This window comes from Hyperoodon ampullatus (genome assembly GCF_949752795.1).
Source record: "Hyperoodon ampullatus genome assembly, chromosome: 1".
NCBI lineage: Eukaryota > Metazoa > Chordata > Mammalia > Artiodactyla > Ziphiidae > Hyperoodon > Hyperoodon ampullatus.
In genome coordinates, this window is record NC_136914.1 from 188,258,592 (window position 1) to 188,278,593 (window position 20,002).

General features: G+C 33.9%; 1 protein-coding gene across 7 annotated transcripts in view; it reads left to right on the forward strand.

Annotated features, from left to right (window-relative positions):
* PCDH15 (protocadherin related 15) overlaps positions 1-20,002 on the forward strand; it is a gene marked incomplete at both ends in the record, with an annotated part of 736,996 nt that overhangs the window by 705,725 nt on the left and 11,269 nt on the right. For 5 of the 7 annotated variants that reach the window (XM_079712493.1, XM_079712492.1, XM_079712489.1 and 2 more), the window contains 2 exons: positions 6,458-6,676; positions 9,753-9,905. In XM_079712493.1, the coding sequence (XP_079568619.1) occupies positions 6,458-6,676; positions 9,753-9,905 (372 nt within the window). Of the gene's footprint in view, positions 1-6,457; positions 6,677-9,752; positions 9,906-16,886; positions 16,953-19,541; positions 19,561-20,002 lie in introns of all 7 variants that reach the window. The other 2 variants (XM_079712490.1, XM_079712491.1) reach the window with 2 other exon arrangements.

Here is a 20,002-nt window from a genome sequence, read left to right on the forward strand (position 1 = left end):
GATTTAATCTGCTGCTCCTGAGGCTGCTTGGAGAGATTTCCTTTTCTCTTGTCAGCACAGCTCCTGGGGTTCAGCTTTGGATTTGGCTCCACCTCTGTGTGTAGGTCACCTGAGGGCATCTGTTCCCCGCCCAGACAGGATGGGGTTAAAGCAGCAGCAGATTCGGGGGCTCTGGCTCACTCTGGCCGAGGGGAGGGAGGGGTACGAAATGTGGGGCGAGCCTGTGGTGGCAGATGCCAGCGTGACATTGCAACAGCCTGAGGTGCTCTGTGTCTTCTCCCAGGGAAGATGTCCCTGGATCACGGGACCCTGGCAGTGGTGTGCTACACAGCCTCCCAGGACAGGAGGTGTGGATAGTGACCTGTGCTTGCACACAGGCTTCATGGTGGCTGCAGCAGCAGCCTTAGCATCTCATGCCCGTCTCTGTGGTCCGCACTGATAGCCGCAGCTTGCCCCCATCTCTGGAGCTCATTTAGGCAGTGCTCTGAATCCCCCCTCCTCGCGCACCATGAAACAATGGTTCCTTGCCTCTTAGGGAGTTTCAGACTTTTTCCCAGACTCCCTCCCAGCTAGCTGTGGCGCACTAGCTCTCTTCAGGCTGTGTTCATGCAGCCAACCCCAGTCCTCTCCCTGGGGTCTGAACTCTGAAGCCGATCCTCAGCTCCCAGGCCCCACCCACCCTGGGCGGGTGAGCAGACAAGCCTCTCAGGCTGGTGAGTGCTGGTCAGCACTGGTCCTCTGTGCAGGAATCTCTCCGCTTTGCCCTCTGCACCATTGTTTCTGCGCTCTCCTCTGTGGCTCCAAAGCTTCACCCCCCTGCCATCCCCCATTCTCCACCAGTAAAGGGCCTTCCTAGTTTGTGGAAACTTTTCCTCCTTCACAGCTCCCTTCCAGAGGTGCAGGTCCCGTACCTATTGTTTTGTCTCTGTTTTTTCTTTTTTCTTTTGCCCTACCCAGGTACGTGGGGAGTTTCTTGCCTTTTGGGAGGTCTGAGGTCTTCTGCCAGCGTTCAGTGGGTGTTCTGTAGGAGTTGTTCCACATGTAGACGTATTTTTGATGTATTTGTGGGGAGGAAGGTGATCTTCACGTCTTACTCCTCCGCCATGTTGAAGGTCCCTCCCTCTTTGTGTTTTAGTTTGAATAATTTCTGCTGCCCTGTTTTCAAGTTCACTGATTCGTCTATGTTAGCTTATTGATAAGCTCATTGAAGGAATTCTTAATCTTCATATCTTTTAAAAAAATTCTTGCATTTCCATTTGGTTCTTACAGTTTCTACAACTTTACTGAGTTTCTCCATCATTTCAGGCATGTTTTCTGCCTTACTACTAGATCCTGTAAAAAATATTAATCAGAGTTGTATCAAAGTCCCTATGTGACGGTTCCAGTATCTGGGTTACCTCTGTGTCTGGTCTATTGCTTTCATTATCTTTCAGCAGTCCCTGAATGCCTGTGACACAGAAAGATTTCTCTCCATTCTCTTAACTTTCCCAATGTAGTAAATGGCTCTTGCTTGTTGCTTGGTTCTACTCTAAAGGTGGGAATGGGACAATGAGAGGTTGGGGGATTCTGTTTTCCTTGTCTAGCCAGTGTGCCTAGGATTTGGGGTGGGGCTTTCTCAGCTTTTCTTCCACGCCTTCCCATGGCATCCATACTCTACTTCATATTTGTGGAGGTTCTTGGGTGTAAGAGAGTTCCCTGCCCCTCCCCAACCAGTAGTAGACCTCTACTTTGCAGGGTCTTAGGCCCAAGAGAGCTCCTTTTCCTCCCCCAGATGGGGTGGATTTTGCTCATAGCTCTTCTCCAGAAGCAGTGGACCTTTACTTGAGCCTTAGGGATGGGAGTACTTCCTCCCTCTCTCTCTATATGGCTCTTGCTTTATGTGAGATACAGGTCCAGAAAATTGCAGAGCACCCCAGCCTTAGCTGATTACTTCCTATATCCCTGCACTATGAAGAGGATTTCTCTGGCCTCCTGCCCTGTACCCAGTCTATCTTATGGTGGGCCATGGAAAAGAGTTTGTGAGTGAGTGCCAACCCCCACTTGTGTTTGTGGGTCACTTATTCTATCTAACCTTACATGCTTATACACACTTAGCTTTTAAGCATTTATTAAAAATTTAGCTGGTTTGTTTTATTTGAATTTATGGTACCTACTTTTAGCTTGTTCTGAGAAAGGTGAAACAATACATGGTCTCATCCCACTGTTGGAGGAAGCTGTCACTCTTTGGAATTTGGTTTTATGCCTGCAAAAAATTTTATGATTTTAACGTTATATGACTTTCCCGTCATTAGGGTGGGTGCCACATTCTCTTAAGGCTTTCTGCCTTCTGAGCAGAAACAGACCATACTATTTTAAAGCAAAACTTAATTAAATTTAAAAATGAGCAAATACAATTTTAGCTTATACACTTAATAGTCCAGTCTGCTTAAAATTAGTCTGTCCAGCTAGTAAATGAGAGATAAAGAAAAAGGTAGAGAAAGCTGGTATATTCTACAAACTGCATTTAAAAGTGCAATGTTAAAAAAAATACTTTAAAATGAATCTAACTACCAACCTCTGATAAAACTTCTTTCAACTTCCTAAGTCCAGAAAAAAATTCAAAATACTGAAAATTCAAATAATTGGAAAACTAAATGTTAGAATTTAGTTAAAATAATTGTGGAACTGTATAGAGGAAATAGTGGTCCACCCTTGATTTGTTTTATTAAGAGGAGGAACGACCTTATCCAAGTGGAATGGACGTAGGCAGATATGTTAACCATTGCCCATTCTGTAAACCTATTTCAGAGACCCACATTATTTGCTGACAAAGGAAATAGGCAGTTGCCCCTCCACTGTTTAGGTGTGTGCTTTTGTGAAGTACAGAATACATTCTCCTGCTCACCCTCCCCTTTATTTCTACATCCATATGTACATTGAAACACTGAAATCCTCAGGGTAAAATGCAGAGTGGTCTGTAGTTATCCATTGTACTTTGAAAGTTGTGTTCAAGTGAATGGAGCCAGGGATACCTGTTTGCATGTGCTCCATCAGTTGGGTGAATCAGAAGACATAGAATTGGTTTAGGAATTTACCTCATGTCAGGAAAACAGAGCAGTAATTAGTTAATGTTGGCTAAATACTAGGAAGGGGTCTGTTCACCTCACCCTTAGACTTGAAAAGCATTTTAACCAGCAGCTAAGTAGACTATGGATGAAAATAAAGAGAAAATCACATTTCTTTATTGATATTGAATCTGACAGCTTTATCTCCTTTCTAAATAACTAAGCAAGGTGAAAAATGGGATCAGTAATAAATACTGAAAAACAAAATAAAAGAAATAACACCCTGATGACTCAGAGGTAGACTATATCTCTGGAAATAATTCTCTTACAGAAACCACTGGAAAACAGTTTAATATTTTGTGTAGAAAACAAGACCATACAAGACAAATGGTGTATGTGTTTTGCATGCCCTGAATCCTTACCTGCTTCTGGTAAAAAATGCTCCACAAAAGAATAGTGAGAATTGACCTTCTCCAACATGGTGGTGGGCTTTTTGTTTTGTTTTGTTTTGTTTTGATTTTAGCCATGTGGCATGTAGGATCTTCGTTCCCCCACCAGGGATCGAACCCATGCCCCCTGCAGTGGAAATGCGGCATCTTAACCACTGGACCACTAGGGAAGTCCCTGGTGGTGGGCTTTGATGTAGTGCTTTCCCCTCAGGCCATTTGGAGTATGCCTTTCCTCTGCTCACATTGAGTAGGTGTGGGTTAGTGCACATTCACGAGAAGGTCAATTAGATTTCATCTTCAAGGATTTACATGGATGTTAGGAGACAGTAGAGCTCTTAGTCCTGAAATCAGAAAAAGTATAAAACAAAAGCCTGAAGTTTCTTGGGGCTGATTTTTCAATCTTACGGAGAAATTCTCCTAAATTCCATTGACTATCTGGATTCAACCTTGCGTAGAATGAAAAAGCATCTGAAAAATAAATTGGCAAAATGAAGTATAAACATAAGAAGCTCACAGCATATTACAGAAAAGAAAAAAAAATCATAAAAGAAGTCAGAATATATTTAGAGGACAATCAAGATACAACCTGATAATTGCATGTATCTCTGAGGTAAAAATGTAATTAAAATATTTCATTACGTTACAGGTGAAATCAATGAAAATGTTGTCATATGTCCTCGAAAAGTACCTGAGTATGTTTTAAAACTATTGAAACAAGCAAAAAAATGACTTAATCGTAAAGGAACAAAAATTAGATAAGCCTTATACATCCCATCTGCATGATGAAATGCCAAAAATCAATGGGATCAAATCCACAGTATTTTAAGGAAAATATTATATCTCAAGAATCTTGGCCTAGGCAAGTTGTTTCACATATATACAGCAAAAAAGAAAGATATTCTAGATCAGTTATGGATTCAAAAGCTATCAACTCTTCTAGTAAACAATTACTTACGATTACCAAAATTGAGAAATAAAACAAAATGAAGATCTAAATAATGGAGTTATTGTAGTGTAAGAAGACTAATAAATCTTCCTTTAGGTGGTTTGGATATCAAATAGAATCCAGTAGGAATCCAATAGAATTGTGATCTGTGGATCCACATGATAGGAATAATTTTTCCCTGCAATTAATGATTTTCCTCTCCTTCTGATCCTTCCGAGTTTCTAATAATACAGTTCTTGTAACATAACTCTTATCTGTACTTCATTTGGAATTTCTTACTTTATCTGATAAACAATCCAAACAAAGTGTTTTACAATTCTATTCCAATCTAGTACTTAGAACAATGGGTAAAACTTTATTGTACTTCTTAATGTATCTGAAAATGGCCTAGAAAAATTGATATAAAAAGTATATTTTCATCTACAAAAGCATATTTGTAAAAAAAAAAAAAAGAAAAGAAAAGCATCCTAACTGCCTTAAGTTATAGCATGAAAACTTGAATGAAAAACTGTGTAGCTTTAAAACTAAAATTGAGTTACTTGAGCCATTAGGTTTCCTAAATTGGAAGATTAATAAACTATCCAGTGGAATTCATATCTGATGTCAAGCATCTCTTTATTTTTTTCCTCTATGGAAGCTATGAACAGTGTGTTTAACTAGATTTAAAGTCAGCATGATCACTTGGATAATTAGAATAAAAAGTATTCAAAGGGATGAAATAGCCTGTAAAATGCATAAGCATAGCATTCTTTGGTTACCATTTGATGGTGAAATTTTGGGCCATTTAAATCTTTTCTTTCACATTTCTTTGTATCTTCAGCGTAACTATGGTATTTTATATTAAGACATGTATTTCTAAAATATTTTCACTTTGTGTATGCTATGTAGTTACAAGTATATAAAAATGTTTATTAATAGCAAAAATAAAGAGATTAGACTTGAGTACACCAAAATATTAGTAGTAATAATCTTTGCATTGTGGGCATTTGAGTAATTTTACCTTTTGAACTATTTTGTGTTTTTCAATTTTCTATAGCAAGACATTTCACCTTTATAGATAAAAGTCTTAAACAATTTTAAAAAATACCTAAGACATATTGTGGCTTTGTGGTTTTAAGAACATAATTGTTGCTTCAATATTATAGGATTTGTAAAGGATCATTTAAGTGTTCCTGGGGAATTTTGAAAAAAAAAATGCCTGCTAATTACAGCGTAAAATATGTAAAAAAAATTGTTCAGTCTAGTAGAAATAAGTAACAATTATTCCTTAATTCTCCTCCCCAACACAATGCTCATAGCTGGAATTGCATTATTTAGAGATAGGGTTTGCAAGAACTACTAGATTAAATTGACCACCAATTCCTGTCATCCTCACTACACTGATTTACTACCTGCATCATTTATTTAGTTTTCTCTTTCCAGGAAGAAAAAAACTTTTTAATTTGTTCACTCCTAGCCCATAAAAGCATTTTGGTTTGAGATTTGAGAGCGTCAGTATTTAAGGTGGTGTGTTGAAACACAAATATGCACTATGAAGGCTTGGGTTGGTATCTCAGATTTGTTTTGCTAACTGTGTAGCTTTGTGGTCTGCAGGAAGTCAGTATTAAGGTTCTGTTTTACAGGACTACTTTGAGAACCGAAGGATATATAATGCAGGAATATATTTTTAAACTATACTATATTATTTAGAATATTATATTTTATCCCACCTGAATAACTTAAAGTAAATAATCTCAACGTAGTGAAATAAATTTCAATGACATTGGTAATTATTTTCCCCCAGTCTGTAAGTGTATTAAGGGTCATTGTTGTTAGTATCTTTGATATGTGAATATAGAGGCGTTACTCTTCTTTATTGCTCTTGCTTTTTATATATGCTTTTCTTATTCATAATAAGACTTCTGACTCAGCTTATGTTATAATTAAAGAAAATATTAAAAGATATTACAAAAAATATTTTGTTTTAAAAAAAAGCCTTTCTCTGTTAATATCATTGCTTTTACTGTTTAACAATAAAGATTTTTAGATGGCAAACTCCTCGATATCAATAAAGACTTTCAGCCGTATTACGGGGAAGGAGGACGCATTCTGGAGATCCGGACTCCAGAGGCAGTAACCAGCATTAAGAAGCGAGGAGAAAGTCTAGGCTACACAGAAGGGGCCTTGCTGGCTCTGGCCTTCATCATCATCCTCTGCTGTATTCCTGCCGTCTTGGTGGTTTTGGTCAGCTACAGACAGTAAGTATTCATGTTCATACATGCTGAACATGGATAGTTCCTCAAGAAGGCATTATCAAAAAACTATCTCTGGTAAAATGGCTTTGTAGCTGTAAAATATTAATGCTGTAGCCATTTTGGGAGTGCTGTATTTTTCTTGTACCAAATGACCTTCCTTTAAGGGAAAACAATACAAACTTTCAAAACATTTGTCACAGATTGCTCAGTGTTCCTGTGCTCCTAAAATATTCTAATCTGCTAGGAATATTAGGTTACCTCCTGTAGCTTTGTTTATGCTCTTCATCAGGTTAAGAGCCTTGCAGAAAAGGTACGAGGTATCCTGGGGCAAAGGCAGTGGAATGTCATATAGAGATAACCCAGTTCCAAAGGAAGGTCTGTAACCTAAATACATTGTCATGCTAGGTTTTTATCCATATTGTTAAATTTACCTCTATGCAGATGATTACAATGTTTGAAAAAATCATTTAAAAATCATAGCACACAATATGTAATTTTCCATATGGTTTCTTCTTTCCTGGCTAGCCTTGCTAGAGCCTATATTGTAACATCTAACAGTATATTTTCGCTGTAGAGGCCTTACATTTCTCTGGTTCCTACAGGCAAATACATCCATTTAAAGTATCTATATTTTTCTTGTTTAGGCTCTTCAAAGTAGTCAAGTAAATTTTTCCTAATTTAAACATCTATATTTAAAATAGTCTCGCGAGCTATTCTTTATTTGACACTAGGAATGGGGACCCTTTGTGATACAGGGCTATACTTTAAGTATATCCCTATTGATGATGATCGGTGAAAAAATTGTGGAATAGGTTAAGAAGAGAGGTAGCCCTGAAGGTGCCACAAAATGAAAGTAAATAACAGACAGGAATCATAAGTCATATAAATTACTTGACATAACAAACAGTAAGAAATAATGGAAGAACAGCTACTCACCATTTAAAATACTTACAGGGAAAGGACTGAAAAAGTCCTTATATATTCTTAAACTGTTATCTTTGTTGTCTACCACTGAGAATTTTCTATTGAATTAAATAAGAGAAGGTAATTCCAACCTGAAAGTTAAAAAGTACCCTCTGCATGAAGATACTATAGGAATATTTTCCTTCACAAAACTAATGTGAAGTTGCAAATATAACATTTAGGTTGATATATTTGAATTCAACGAGTGTTAATAAATCAGTTGATATGCCAAATCTAAAGCCTATGCACAAACTTAATAATGGACAAATTTTTAGATTAACCTATCAATCCAATATTAATTTTCATGTTAAATTTAGTCTGTATTACAGTTTTTCTTTTTCATTCAAATATTTCTCAAAGGAGCTTTATTATATCCTGCTAGCATTAAAATCAGTGAGAAAACTTCATATATTTGGCACACAATGCAGTGATCAAAACTGAAGCACCCTGGATTTTATGCTAAATGGTCTGAATTTTAACAAAAAATTAAGATGCTTAATATTTAAACATTGTAAAGATGCATTATTTAATCTTTTTAGTTCAGAAATCAGCCTGACACTCTATGAATGAATTTTGGTAACTCTTTTTTATAGATTAACAGAAGTAAACATGTTTCAAAGTAAAACTCTAATATTTTAAAACTTTTGTACCTTCATATTCTGCTTATATATAGATTAGAATGAATGGTTATTCTTTAATACTAAGATGTGTCTTTGAAATTTGCTATGCATGGAAAACTAGGAGGCAAATGTGAAAAAAAAGTGTCATAAACTCATTACCCAGGAGTGGCACCTTCCAGTTCTAGCTTCAGCTTCAAAGTGAGGCCAAGAGTATAATCAGGGCTTGCTGCCTGACTCCATTCTTTTAATATTGTTCAAGTGTAGTAAACCAAAAAGCTAATTATAAAGATCATATCATCTGTAATATTCCATTTCTCTATCAGAGTAGAAATTCACATATGCATGTTTTAATCCAGTTTTTTTTTATTCCATTTAGTTAATTTCTTTGTTTTCTTACAATGAATGTTTTAACATCTTGTAGGACTGTGACAGTGGTCACCATTTTCACTTTTTGAATTGAAATACTTAGTTCCCCTGCTATGTCATTAAGTCTGTGTCATTATGAGTTTAACCCGTAAGTTATTCATAATTTAGATTAAATCAAATGTTAAAATATTATGAATGCAGTATTTCTCATGTAGCTTTCTCTTTTTTTTTTATTCATTGCTTTCCCAGGTTTAAAGTGTAAGTATAATTACCAATATTTTGCATATGATTTTATGTGATATAAAAAGAAAAAAAAAAAAGAGATAACACTGATAAAGTAGGCAGCCTGCCCTGAACCATGTATTGTCTATTTTGTATTTGTATTTTGTATTTGAACTACTTTTTAGTTCAAATTCCTTTGTGGTTTTGTGTGTATAGAATTGAGCTCGTTTTAGACAATTGGATACAAGTGGAAGAAATGTGAAAAAGATAGTTTTGCCCTTATAGCCTCCACCCTTTGGGATCTTGATTTTGAGGCAAGAGTTAACAATCAGGATCCAAGAAAGTCAAAAAAGAGCAGCTTACCTCCAATGCAAGAATCACAGGCATTCCTGGGAATTCGAAGGAAATAAAAGCTAACCAAATCTCCCTCCTAAATGTGTACATCTACACAGCCCCTGTAAACTAATGTCAAAAATGTTTTAAATCATTTTTAAATAACTTTTCTTTAAATAGATGGAAGACTAATAATAAAGGAAAATTATGTATTTCTATATGCCTCACATTATGAAAGAGATCCATTAAACAACTACCAATTATCAATCACATTTTTTATAAATATTTTGCCTTCTCCCTTTAATATTATCATTTAACTTAATTTGCAAATTTTTCTACTGAATTCTACCTGTTTTTCAAGGAGTAAATATTTTAAAGAACTAAGGAGAAGGGGTTATACATAAAAGATACTCTGTGGGGATGCTTTTGTAATTTCATCAGTTAGTAAGTTCAAATATTTGTGGAAAAATGTTTGAGTTCCTCTGATTAACTGGACTTTATTATTGAAAGGTAGCCTATTGATAAGTATATGATTTCTAAAATGAGTTTTACAAAACATCCTTACTTTACCGAAGACGCCAAGCTGAGTGCACCAAGACAGCCCGAATCCAATCCGCCTTACCTGCAGCGAAACCCGCAGCGCCTGCCCCTGCACCAGTGGCCATGCCCCCGCCGCCCCCACCGCCTCCGGGGGCGCATCTCTATGAAGAACTGGGGGACAGCACGATGTAAGTAGACCTTTCAGGGGCTTTTAGAAGTGGGTTTTGATGGATGCTGTGTGGTGAGTATTTAATTTCAACTTGATGTGGAAGTACCGTTTACGGCCTGCTTTATTACATTATTTTAAACAGAAAATTGTTAAGATGAGAACCTAAGAAAAGTTAAATTGAAAAGTAATAACCAAAAGATCATTAAAAAAAACAGAGTAACAGGAAAGAAGTATTCCATTTGAGGAGACATTTGCAGATGAATAGCTTGAGTATCATATTTAATTTCTAAACCTTCAGAATCAGGCATTTTCCCCCAAATTAAAAATTAATTCTGAAGGTATATTTTCTCATAAAAAATGAGGAAAATAAAGCACAATCGTAAAATAGTAATTCCTGATTTGGTATCAAAAGCCAACTCCTATTTGGTAAGAAAAAAACAATTCTGTGGTCTAAAATAATAGACTTTTCTAAGATACTACTTTAAGATGTTATAAAATAGAATAATTAAAATCTGAATAAAATAAAGAATTAATATTAAATATCTAACCACTTAGGAATATTCTTTTCATCATATTCCTCTCTAATGAGACTGCTGTCTTATTATATATAACTTAATATTTATAACTCTTGTATATACTCTCATATATAACTTAATATTTCTCTTGCACTATTTGGAATCTCTAAGCAATATAAAATCATCATTTTTGAAAAGTCAATTATTTAAATTATTGCTAAAAGACTTCATAGCTTTATAGTTTCTATAATGATGCTACTCGCAAACCCTTATTTCTTTTGGAGATGTTTAACTTGTCTATATTTTTAAAAATTTCAAGAGTATCAACATGAAATGCAGAACAACCAAGGATATTATACAATTTTGAATATGATTAAATTAAATCCAGGAAAATTTTATTAACTGGAATTTGATGGAATGAGGGACTAAGACACATTCTACTGTGTTACATTTGTAGTATTTACTAGTAGGAATAAAGCAAGCCTCAAAAATTAAAAAAATTACCTTTTAATGGGAAAACTGTTTTTAAACATATATATATTATAGCTGTATTAATACTATTATACAAGGTTATATTGAAAATAGTTTTTAAAATGTTAAAACTGATTTTAATATATATTTTAATGCTAAAATTGAATTTAAAAGAACTTAATGCCTGGCATGCTACTTCTAGAGTAATAATATAATACAGGTATATAGTAGCATGCTACTTCTACAGTAATAATATAATTCATGCTTTATTTTTTTCATTTTTTTATAAGTTGAAAATGATGGTCTCTTTTTGAATTATTGGTGAATGTAGGAATTGAGCCAATAAGATTTGATTCTCTTTGATTGTGTTAACCACATTTAGCAAAACATGTTTGAACTAAAAAAAGATTTATGTGGAAAGTGGAATGTGTTTTATTTGAAATTAGTGAGGGATATATATTAATATATGTATACTATGACATCACCTGGTATCATATATTTGATGGTGATAATTTTCAAATAGCAACACTTAGGGATTATTTTTATTTGGAAAATTGTGGTAGATAGTAGAGGATTTTGCAATTCTAATATGTATTTATTGAAGTGTCAAGTTCTACACATTTAATTATCTGACAAATGTTTAAATTATCTATTCAAAAACTTTTTCAAGGATTCTAAGCATAAATTACTAGAAAATAAGCTATCTCCAAATGATTTATTATCAAATATTTTCTTTAAAAAATCAAAGGTCATTTTGAAAAAAAACAAAAGCTTTCACAAAATAATTAACAACTCCGTGTAGATTCAACAATTACTCTGTAAGAGTCATCATAGTACTTCTATATTCCTTCCAAACAATACTTGTCTTCTTTATAAATCAATGTGGAGTAACTTTTCACTTAGGACATAGAAGCAATTCTTAGAATCTCATTTAAAATTTCTGTTTTAGAAATGAAGTCATCCACGTTTAATAGAGGTGAATTTTACCTGTGTATAGGAGATAGATAGCTAGGTGTAATTTTTTGTGATAAGACAACCAAATAAATGCTGTAAGATTTTATCTAAAGCATTATTAAAATTATTCATATGAATAAATACAAAGAAAATATACATGCATTTTCTTTTTTGGATATGAATATTAAGTGTTTAAAGCAAGTTCCTGTTAATATTTTCATGATCATCTCAATTTAACTATAGTTAAAACTTCTTTTTTCTATCACATGTTTTCTCTTTCTCACCTGTGGATACATAGGCATAAGTAAGTAAATAATATCATTCTAATACAAGGGTATTAGAAAAAAAAAAGATGCAACAGAATGGATTAACTGCTGTTTTAGACTATATACAGTAATCTTCATCTTTTACTGTACATTTACTTTTTAAAAGAAAGTTATATCTTCTATACCTTATTCCCTCTTGATATCTTGAAACTGCATGAGTTTAAACAAGTGTTCCCACAGATAGTACCTGTGCCTAGCAAAAGGAGTTTCAAAATTCTCCTTATTTTTTAATTTGTTAAAAATATTTATGGATATCTTTCCATCAAAAATGATGTGGTATCGTTGTATAGACAGTTCTTTCCAAGAAAAAGAAAACCAAGAACAGATCTATACAGAAACTGCTATATAATGTCAACCCTGATTTTTAAAAACTACTTTTTAAGGTTTTAAAAGTGATTGCTGTTGGTTTAATCCAAGTTGTCTCCACTTTTTGAATTATTCAGGAGGTCCTGACCACCTGTAAGAATTTTCTCTTCCAGTTTGTATTTTTGCCAAATGCCACAATAACAACTTTGGCTTTATATATCATTTTATTGTCTCACCTCTCATCCTAATTTTTATTAGGATGTGGCTTTGCATCAATGTGGCTTTTAATTTTTTTTCAAAAAATGTCCCTTTTATTTCATTTGTACTATGTTGGTAAATATTAAATAACGAAAATAAATCTGTTACTCTGAGCTTGAGAGCAAAGTCTAATGACAAACTATTTAAAACCACAAGTCCCCAGTCTTTCTGGGGAAAGGGTCCCAATGCTTTCATTAGAGACACTTATTTGTGCCCTTTGACTTATCCAATTTTATCTATATGACGCACAGCCACTATGACTCAGTGACCATGTCTGAGCAAATCTTTCAGTGATATCAAAACTATGCTATATTAGTATATCTTTTCATTAAAGTGAGTCTTGACTGAAATTTGATCCATATCATGTTCAAAAGAAACACCAGAAGCCCCTCTTCTTATTTGTAATATTTATAGTGTTTTTAAACTATTAAGCATACAATTGAGGGGCTCTTTCTGTATCCTCTTGCAAGCTTTATGTCAAATAGGAGAGTACTTTTAGCTCCAGGACAGAATTACTAAAATGAGAGATAATGGACAGGTATGAATCAGATACAGCTAAGGATCCTTTCCTCAAAACAGTCAGTTCTGAGCATCCTTAAACAAGGCAAAGGGTATGAAACCACTAGCCAACATGCTGGTCTGCAATTTGGAGAACTGTGATTTATACACGAGAGAACTATAATGTGTGGTCATGGACGCTTCACATGGAAACTAAAAAAAGAAAAAAAAATCAGTGTGCAGATTGACACATTTTTTAAAAAATGAAAATTTCTCATGCTGCTCACAGCTCTCTAGCTTTTCCTGCCCTGCCTTTTTGAGAGCAGAAACATCAAAGTAATGGCTTGCTTCAGTAGATTAGTGTTATTTGGCCTTTTATATTTTGAAATAGTAATGAGAACCATAAAAACATCTTTCTCATAAAAGCTGTGTCACAACCTGTTTCCTTACATTTCATTATCTTCTTTTCTTTCAAGTCTTTTCCTTCTCTACCATTTCCAACAAAGCAGGGAAAATAAATCAGTCTCAGAAGACAGGAAACATCAGCACTTTTCTTCCAATACTGTTGAGGCTCACAAGCAGACTCATGTAGATGGATCTGTTAAGAACAGCTGGCCCAAGTCTGCAAGAGAATTCACACTGATGTCTGATGATGACGACTTATATACCCACAATACCATTTACAAGGAATATACAGATCAAAGACCAACAAATTCAGACTTTTTACTAAGAACAAATTTTGTAGAGTCATTTTTACCCAAAACGCAAGCCAAGAATGAGTTTCTGAGGGGCCCAAGAGAAAAGATTCAGAGGATGTGGAATCGGCCAATCTGCTTACCTAGGAGACCAATGTGGGAACTTTCCAATAGGGCAGAAACCATAGCTCTAAAGCAAAGGCAAAGCAACAGGCAGGAAGCTGAAAATGAAAGTACTGGAACCAATCCAAACAAAAGAGGTAACAATAGTCCCTTGCTTACAGCTGAAGACACAAATGTAACAGAAAAAGAGGAAATAAGGCAAAGTGAATCACTGATTATACAAGGAACAGAACAGTTGCAATCTCTGTCTTCAGACTCTTCACTTTCCTCTCCTTGGTCTCACCCCTCGTTCTCCACTTTGCCAACCGTTTCAAGACCTGTGGAACTCAAATCAGAACCTAATGTTGTTTCTCCTGCTGACTGTTCCTTGGCACTTTCTCCGTCAACGCCTTGCATTTTAAATTCTGCACTCCTTAGCAGAGAGACACCCACTTGTATGATGACTTTTGAAGCCAAAAGGGACATTTTCGAAAACCTTCCCCATCCACTAAAAATCTCTCCTCCTCCTCCTGTGCCTCTTATCCTTACTCCTTTTGCTCTTTCCAGTCTTCCTCCTTCCCCTCCTTGTAATCCTCCTCTTCGTCCTCTTCCTCCACTTCTTCCACTATCTGTTCCCCCTCCTCCTCCCTCTACTTCTCCTCCACCTCCACTTTCCTCTCTTCCTCCACAATCTCCTCCTCTTCCTTCTTCACTGCCTCCTTCGACTTCAGCTCCATCCACGAAGTGTGTGTTTACACCAGCTATTAAACACACTGTCAGTGTGACACCAGCCAAGGAAATGAAGTCCACTGTGATACAGCTGTCAACATCAACAACAGTGTGTAATGCAAATCCTCAAAGGGAACCAAAAGGCATCCTCAAGCATATAAAAAACTTAGCAGAACTTGAAAAGTCAGTAGCTAACATGTACCGTCAAATAGAAAACAATAATCCACCAGCACACCTGTTAAAACTTCAAATGAGTTGCCCTTCAGAGACAACAAATATGGAAATGACATCTGAACAAAACCAGGAGAATTTGCACAATATGGTTGAGGGAATTGAAAAACAAACTCGCAGTCAGTCTACGTCACTGTAATGTTGCTTTTCTGGTTTTAAATGGACAACTCTTTTGTTGACCATAAGCTTCAAGTGGAGGCAAATTTGAACATTAAAGAAGATTCCATTCTTTTACTTGAAACTCAATGCAATGCTGGTTTTTCCTCATTTTTAATTTAAAAGATTATTAATCTCACCATTACTAACTCATATTATAGATTTACCTTAATTTTCTTAACTACGAAGTAGTATTATTTGTCTACATTTATTTAAAAAGTAAGTAATTTCAATCTATTTTACAAGGGGCATATATGGGCATGAAAGTTAGATATCCAGCTTAAACCAATGGCTTGTTTATCATGTTAAGTTTTACATTTACATTTTGATCATAGTTTTATATGAGTGTTCCAGGAAAACAGCAGACTGTTACAAGTAAGCTAAAAAATGATATCATATGTTCTGTTATTGCCTTGAAGCCTATGTATTTGGTAAGAAGAAATACTACCAAAGTAAAATGTTATGTATCTAGAAATGTAGGAGATGACAGACATTATCGTATTCCAAAATAAATCTCAGGTGCTATAAGATGTAGACATCTGTTTTCTTATAAGAACACCCTTTACTCTGGCTTGCTTTTATCTTCCTAGTATGCTTATACATTTGATAAATCTTTTACTTTTTTCAATGGCTGTCTTATTATATTTATTTCTCACTGTGCTTTCTCTTCCCTTCTTTATAATGGAAATAAATCTTGAGTTGCTGACTTCTGTAAGACATTTCATTGTTCCCACAAATGTTTAAAGTGCTCTTTAGTTTTGCTTGTTCACATTATTATATCATCTCCTTAATTATAATTTTATCATAAGATTCTCCTTCAAAAATAATATTTATCTCCAGTTTAATAAATAAATTCTCATCCGTTTCAGCAAAAGGTTAAGTAAATGCCTACAAAGTTTTATCTAGTGTGAGTTTAGTTATTATTTCATTGTTGCAAATTATATTTCCATTAAGTTTATGAATAGTATAAAATGTGCTTATGTATTAAAATTTAGAAAAATGCATTATCAGTTTTATTCCTAGTTACTTTTAATTGCTATGGATAAATCATCCAAATTTAGCCTATAGCATGTAAATGAAATATAAAAATTTCAAATAGAAATCAAGCAGAATATATCTGGTGAACTGTCACCAGTTTTATATATGTCTTTCCTCTTTGGTTTAGGCAAAGAAAATAAAAAAATTATACTCTAGGTAGAAATTTCAGTAGTTGTAGTTGTTCTTACATCTTAGAGCTAAACTTGTTAAATTCTTAAAGGCATCAGCTAAGCTAAGTACCATCTTTCTGTCCTAATGAAAGCTACACTGGACCATCCAGTAATTACTTTGTTTTTTCCATCTCACACATGGAATAAATTTTATTTACTGGAAATCCCCACTTTGAATACAAGTGTAATTGTTTATTATACTCTTCAGCTTTAATATTTTGGAAGATATAAGTCTGCACAGAGAAAAACACAATTTCAAAATATAGGGAAAGTCTTGCTTGATAATTGCCATTGTAAGTATATTAACATAGATTCAGAGCCCTACAATGAATGCATCATTTCATTGGTTTTGTTTGACTCATATTATGTGACATGTCTTCAAGAATTTGATCTGGCATCCCCAATTAACAATATCAAATAAAAAATGCAAAGTTAATTATTTTCATTAGTTCCTCTACTTCAGATTCTTTTCATCCAAATCAAGAGTAATTTTTTTTTTTCCTGGGGTTCTTGAACATGATTTTTTTCTCTCTTTCACTGAAAAACTTCAGTTGGAGTTTTTGTTGGCAGCTGGTCATATGCATGAGAACTTGTGCTATTTGGTGGACTCTGACAAGGTATTATTGACAACTGTGTAAGCCTTTAATGTGCAAGTATGCGTGTGTGTGTGTGTGTGTGTTTATGCTATTTTGTATCAACCTCTTGGAACTGTGAAAGAAATTTCTTGATAATTCCTTAGAATTCTTTGATAATGAAATCTCTAAATAATTACCAAAGAAATATAAGAAATCCAAATAACAATTTTATGTAGGTATGTATAGCCTTATTAAATTGTTACTTTGTCCTTTTTTATAACATTTTTATAATTTAAAATTTTTATTAGTATCTTTTTTTGACTGGGAACTCTTTTTTTCTTTTTTTTAAAAATATCTTTATTGGAGTATAATTGCTTTACAATGGTGTGTTAGTTTCTGCTTTATAACAAAGTGAATCAACTATACGTATACATATATCCACATACCCCCTCCCTCTTGCATCTTACACTTTTCAAATGAAACATCCATTGCCATGTTTTATATTTAATCTAGTCTTTTACTGACACATTATATTTAGAGATTCCCTTCATCATAAAAGTCAATTGGAACATCTTCTACATGAGACCTAAAAATATTCTTTTGAGTATACAAGCCAAAATATTATTTCTCTCCACAGCTCCTAAGCCCCCATAACCTGACAACCAACCTCTAAAAAAAGAATGCCTTTTTTTCATTCTGCATTTATTATGATCCAATTAGTGCACAAGAAATTATTAGGTACCTTATTAAAAGACATAAACAGGTTACCATACATTATCCTTATTGTTAAAAGTAAACAGTAATAATACAAATGGTGTAAAATGAAAAATTAATACACATTGGATATAAACTACATTACACGACGTATTAATATCATATGAATGGTTTTATAAGGATCAATAGGAATTCATGTTAATTGAAAGCAGACAGATAACTACTCATATTGATTCTGTTGTTTACCTTTTCTGAGTTACTTTTTGCCTTTGAGCTAAGACAAACAATACAAATAACCAAATAAAAAGCAACAAAAAGGTTCAAAAAGTATAGTTCAACAAAAAGTATAGTTCATCTATTGATATTTTAGTTCCTACATTATGGAAAATATTGCTAATGAAAAGAAGCAATTTAAATATCGTAGAAAATAAAATATAGGTTTTATTGGATATTTTATATTACATATGTGACAATAGTCATTATTAAAACCTAAGTATGAGCTCTCAACTCTACATATCTCTAAAAGATACAAATTGAGTAAAAGCTGTAAATGTCTAAACTTCTAAATGCTTTAGGATTATCATTCCCCTATTGACAGAACCATATAATATAAGCACCCTGCAACACCCCCAGTGGATGCCTGAAACCTCGGATAGTACCAAACCCTATATATACTTTTCTATCCTATACTAATGGGTGGGTAGTGTATACAGCATGGATATACTGGAAAAAGGGCCTACTCACTCATATCCTGGGAGGGACAGAGAAGGATGGTGTGAGGTTTCATAATGCTACTCAGATTTGAGTGCAATTTAAAACTTACAAATTTTTTATTTCCAGAACTTTCCACTTAATGTTTTTGGACCATGGTTGACTACAGGTAGCAGATAGAGATAACACAGATAAGGGAGGACTATTGTAATAAATTGCTGATAGCAATATATGCGTATAAGCATTATATTACCATTATTTCCAGCCATTTCAATCAACAATGTCTTAACCACTTAAGATGCATTCAAATAAGCAGACTTATTTTTTAAAGTCCTTGAAATATTTTAAATAAATTTTCTACAGATTGTTTTGCTGAACTTTAGAAAGTCTTCATAATAAATCTTCATTGCAGTTGTTTGTTAATTTCATATAGCATAGTCAAAAGCACCAGTTTTATACTTTAGGTCAAGTGTTTAATGAATAATAAATGAAAAATCTTCATAATTAATGACATTCAACATTGAAAAGATTCCATGCTTTTTTCCCTCTCAAGTACAGTCAACTGTTTCACTTACTTGTCCATTTAACTTTATAAATCTTTAGGTAATATTGAATGTTTGGCTATTATATCTCTAAAAACTTTTTTACTTCATGTTTAATAATGTAATTGACCTTTAAAGGCTAGTCAATATTTTGCATTTATTATTTTTAGAATAAATGGACACAAACAAAAAAATCTTACAAACATTTGGAAGAATATGTTCTAGTCAAGGAGATACTTTTTTTTGTCCTGTAACAATATGTTTTTCATGTATGAAGCATATCTTTTCCCCAAATGAGTATCTTACATGTATCAAGACTTGTTTAGGACAGACATGATGTAGAATATTTTTAATACAACTGATCATAACAGAGTATGTCAAAGTATGTTATTATACACCATTGAGATAAAATAGATTGTGAATGGTTTGGTGTTCATATGGAATGAGGGTCTGGCGTGATAATTATTTTTAATAATGCAGGCATGAAACCTGGATTCTCCTGTCTTGATACTGACACAAAATATATTTCTCACTGAGACAACATTTTAGAAAAATTTACCTTCTCAGTTTTTCTCTGATTTTCTTAAGTTACCCTTATCTATAATTCTATTTAATCTGAAAATCCAAGATGTTTAATACTGATTTCTTCATTTCTGCCTTGCAGGAGAGGTTATACATCAGAGGTAAGGGCTTTATGGTGTTATGTTACATTATAAGCTTATTAGGACCATATGTTATAGGCAGAACTGATTTACATTCTTTCAAAATGAGGGTATTTTCATTTAACAAAACATAAGTATGCTTTGCTATTTATTTTCTTGTATATTTGTTGCTTCTTTGTTTTGGGGTTTTAAGTCTATTATTCAATGGGTGAATAAAGATCAACTGCCTACCTTTTCAAAGATAAATTTATTTTTTCCTGAATTATTATCTCTCAACATTGTGACATTCCCCCAAATTTCTTTTTCTAAGGCTATAAATCTAATCTAGAAACTGTTTCTAATTTAGATACTTTTTTTTTTTGATCAGTCCAAGGCTCATTCCTACCATGTTTGAGCTTGAGCTTTTGAAGAGTTAAAAACAAGTCAGACTATTAGAAAGCTGTGGCTTTTCTTTGTGTTAATA